Source organism: Etheostoma cragini, chromosome 22, assembly GCF_013103735.1.
Source record: "Etheostoma cragini isolate CJK2018 chromosome 22, CSU_Ecrag_1.0, whole genome shotgun sequence".
NCBI lineage: Eukaryota > Metazoa > Chordata > Actinopteri > Perciformes > Percidae > Etheostoma > Etheostoma cragini.
The window spans coordinates 7,096,774-7,099,899 of record NC_048428.1 but is presented as its reverse complement, the minus strand read 5'-3'; the positions used below and the strand labels follow the sequence as shown (position 1 = coordinate 7,099,899).

Genomic DNA, 3,126 nt, shown 5'->3' with positions numbered 1-3,126 from the left:
GAGTTCTAGCCTGACCAGGCTCCTCTCTTTACCCTGTCTCTCTTAGTTATGCTGTAATAGTTTGAGACAGCTGGGGACTTCCTTTTACACACTGAGCTCCTCTCTCCTCTATCTTTCTATCTTCCCATTTATGTCCATCCATGTCCCAGAAATGCTTGTAACTAAACTAGCTCTGGGGAGTCATTCCCTGGAGTCCTTATGTTCTTTTTCCCCCAGCATGTTTCCTCGGATCAGGGAGGCTCCAAAATCATGTTTGCAGCTGTCGCCATGGTCCATAAAACAAAAGTAATCCAACTAACAGGAACAAGAGACAAATAACTCCACGAACGAGAAGATAGAATGGAAAAAGCCCGAGAACTGACACACTACGGCAACAAACATAAACAGCAACAGAAACAAAATCATCCCATATAATATAGTACAAGTTGGCTGATTTATAGGTTCCTACCCTATTCGTATAGTTATTATAATAAGAATGATGGACAAAACTACAAAAACAAGACCCACGTTTCATGAAACCAGAATAATAATTTAAGTGGGCTAATGTAACAGAAATATAGGTTAACTAAGTTAAGAACTGATTTGAACATTGGTACAAGCAATTAAACATTATAGAATGATACACCAGAGATAACAGAAAGAAAGAAAAAAGTAATTACTTCTGAAATTGGCTATTTGTTATTATTATATTAGCAGGGAAAGAAAATTGTCCTTGAATAACGGAAACATATACTGCAGAGACTAGGGGTGGGAACAATAATCAATTCTTAGATGATTCCCTCTAGAACAATTCGATGCTCGAGGCAGAGAAGTCAATCAACTCAACTCTCCATAGGGACCAAAGTATGGTGGTGGGCTGGTAGCTACTTCACCTAGGGGCACTGCCAAGGTGCTCTTGAGCGAGGCACCGAACCCCCAACAGTTTGAGCCGCTTTTCCATGGGCAGCCCCCCCCCCACTCTGACATCTTTCTATTAGTGCATGTATAGGTACTGAGCACGTGTGTGTAATTCAGGCCTGTGTGTATTGTGTGTAATAACAAGAGAGTGAAACATTGTAATTTCCCCTGAGATTAATAAAGTATACATTATTTAAAAAAACTGACGCGCTTGGTCGGGACTATTGGCGTCCCTTTTGACGCGGTTAGGTTAAGGAAAAGCTTGTGGGAAAAGGGAAAGGTTGTGGGTGGGTTTACGGGTCAGTGACACACGAGAATAATGGGCCAAATAAAGAAGAAAGCGTCTTCCTTGACACGCGGCAATATCGGGACGGTTAACCCTCATGTTGTCTTCAGGTCCAACTGACCTGTTTTCATACATCAGTGTTGTTTTTAATTTACCCCAAATAACATGACTGATTCCAAACAACGCTCTTTGGCAAGTACAAATCTCTATTTTCATGAATTTTGGGGTGTCTTTTTCAATTTTATAGCGTTTGAAAAACAAATTGAAGTGGTTTTGAAATAGTATTGAGTAAAAGTTGACATATTCCAGTCTGTTAGTAACCATCAACATACTGTACATTCCTTTAATTTGAGTCCAAATAATTCCTAATTTCTGCTTTTCTAACTCAAACATTAGGTTTAATTTCCTATATGTCAGTGTTACGTAGTGTTGAAAACGTCAAAAAAAGTAACAAAACATTGAAAATAAGCGTCAAAAGTGTTGAAAAAAGAGACAAAAGTAAGAAAAAGTTAGAAACATTGATAAACCGCGTCAACAATAGTGTTGATTTTCAATATTTGACGGGAAGACAACACAAGGGTTAAGGCCACACGCGGGACCCCAACCCCGTTCTCCTGGTGAAAGTCCTGTGTTTGACCCATCCAGCCCCCCCCGCCAACCTCCCTATGCAGATTTTCCCCGTCCACCCCCCCGCCAACCTCCCTATGCAGATTTTCCCCCTTACATAGTACTCGCTCGCTCTAGGTGCTGCTCCCCCCTGTATGTTCTACACACGCCGAAGGGCGCTTTTGTCGTTGCATCAGACGCAGACAGCCACCGTCCAAACGTCCATATTTGACGTGTTTGGAGTGAGAACAGGTTGTCTGACCAGCTCATGTTTCATGTTCTAAGAAGCCAATTGTCCACCTTTAAACGTGATTTAGCGTCTGACATGGAAGATCAGTGTGAGAGAAGGTGACTTTCACAAGCATGGAAAGACTACACAATAAAAACCCCAGTAGACAAAACATGTCTTTAAAAAAACTTGTGTGTGACAAATTCTGTATTCGACAAAATCTAAGCTTTGTCTAGCTGCCTTGTCTTGGAAGTGATTAGAACTGAGTAGCGGACTCAGATTTATGTGTATATTTTTAAAAATCATGCATGGAAATGTACATAAATTGTTGCATTGAGATGTATCGTATCACGTTGGATTCTGAGTCGGGATCGAATCGTGAGGTGCCAAGAGATTCCCACCCCTAGATACGTTTTACAAGACATTATCGTAGATAATTACACATTTGCAATAGCGTTTATAAATGCTGCCAGGAACCCTGTGTTTCCCATTAGGAACACCACTAACACCATCTTCTTGACTTTAGATACCTGAAAGAAGAGAAATATGTAAGAGAAGCAGACCATGAGTAAAACAAGCCAAAATAAAGAGTATGGTGTGTGTTAACCAGTCTCACCTCTCTATGCTGCTGCCTCTCCAGCTGAGCAAACCAAAGCCTCTCTTTGTCGTCACCGTTGCGGTTTCCTGTGAATTCATACACATTTACTGCGGCATTTAGTCCCATATGTTTGATAGAGAATAAAAACATGCATAACTGCACAAAATGATTCAAATAATCCACAAGAAGAGCATGGTCAAATTATTAGTTATATTCAGCTGCACTGAATATAACAGGAAAGCCCTGCAGCGCATAGTGAACACAGCTGGAAGGATCATTGGTGCTTTACTCCCCTCCCTGAAAGACATTTACACATCCCACCTCACCCGCAAGGCCACCACAATCGTGAGTGATTCAAGTCACCCCGCTCACAATTTGTTTGATCAACTGCCCTCTGGAAAGAGGTAAAGAAGCCTGCGCTCCCGCACCACTAGACTCACAAACAGCTTCATACACCAGGCTGTTAGGATGCTGAACTCTCTCCCCCCTCTACCCTCAGTTACATGAATA

At 41.6% G+C, this 3,126-nt stretch overlaps 1 protein-coding gene across 3 annotated transcripts in view; it reads right to left on the bottom strand.

Annotated features, from left to right (window-relative positions):
• Positions 1 to 2,341: 2,341 nt before the first annotated feature.
• The window catches only part of frrs1b (ferric-chelate reductase 1b), a 25,270-nt gene continuing 24,485 nt past the window's right edge, over positions 2,342 to 3,126 (bottom strand). For all 3 annotated transcript variants that reach the window (XM_034862504.1, XM_034862502.1, XM_034862505.1), the window contains exons 15-16: positions 2,635 to 2,702; positions 2,342 to 2,548 (exon numbers count right to left, since the gene is read on the bottom strand). In XM_034862504.1, coding sequence (XP_034718395.1) covers positions 2,456 to 2,548; positions 2,635 to 2,702 — 161 coding nt within the window. In that variant the 3' untranslated portion in view covers positions 2,342 to 2,455. The remainder of the gene's footprint in view (positions 2,549 to 2,634; positions 2,703 to 3,126) is intronic.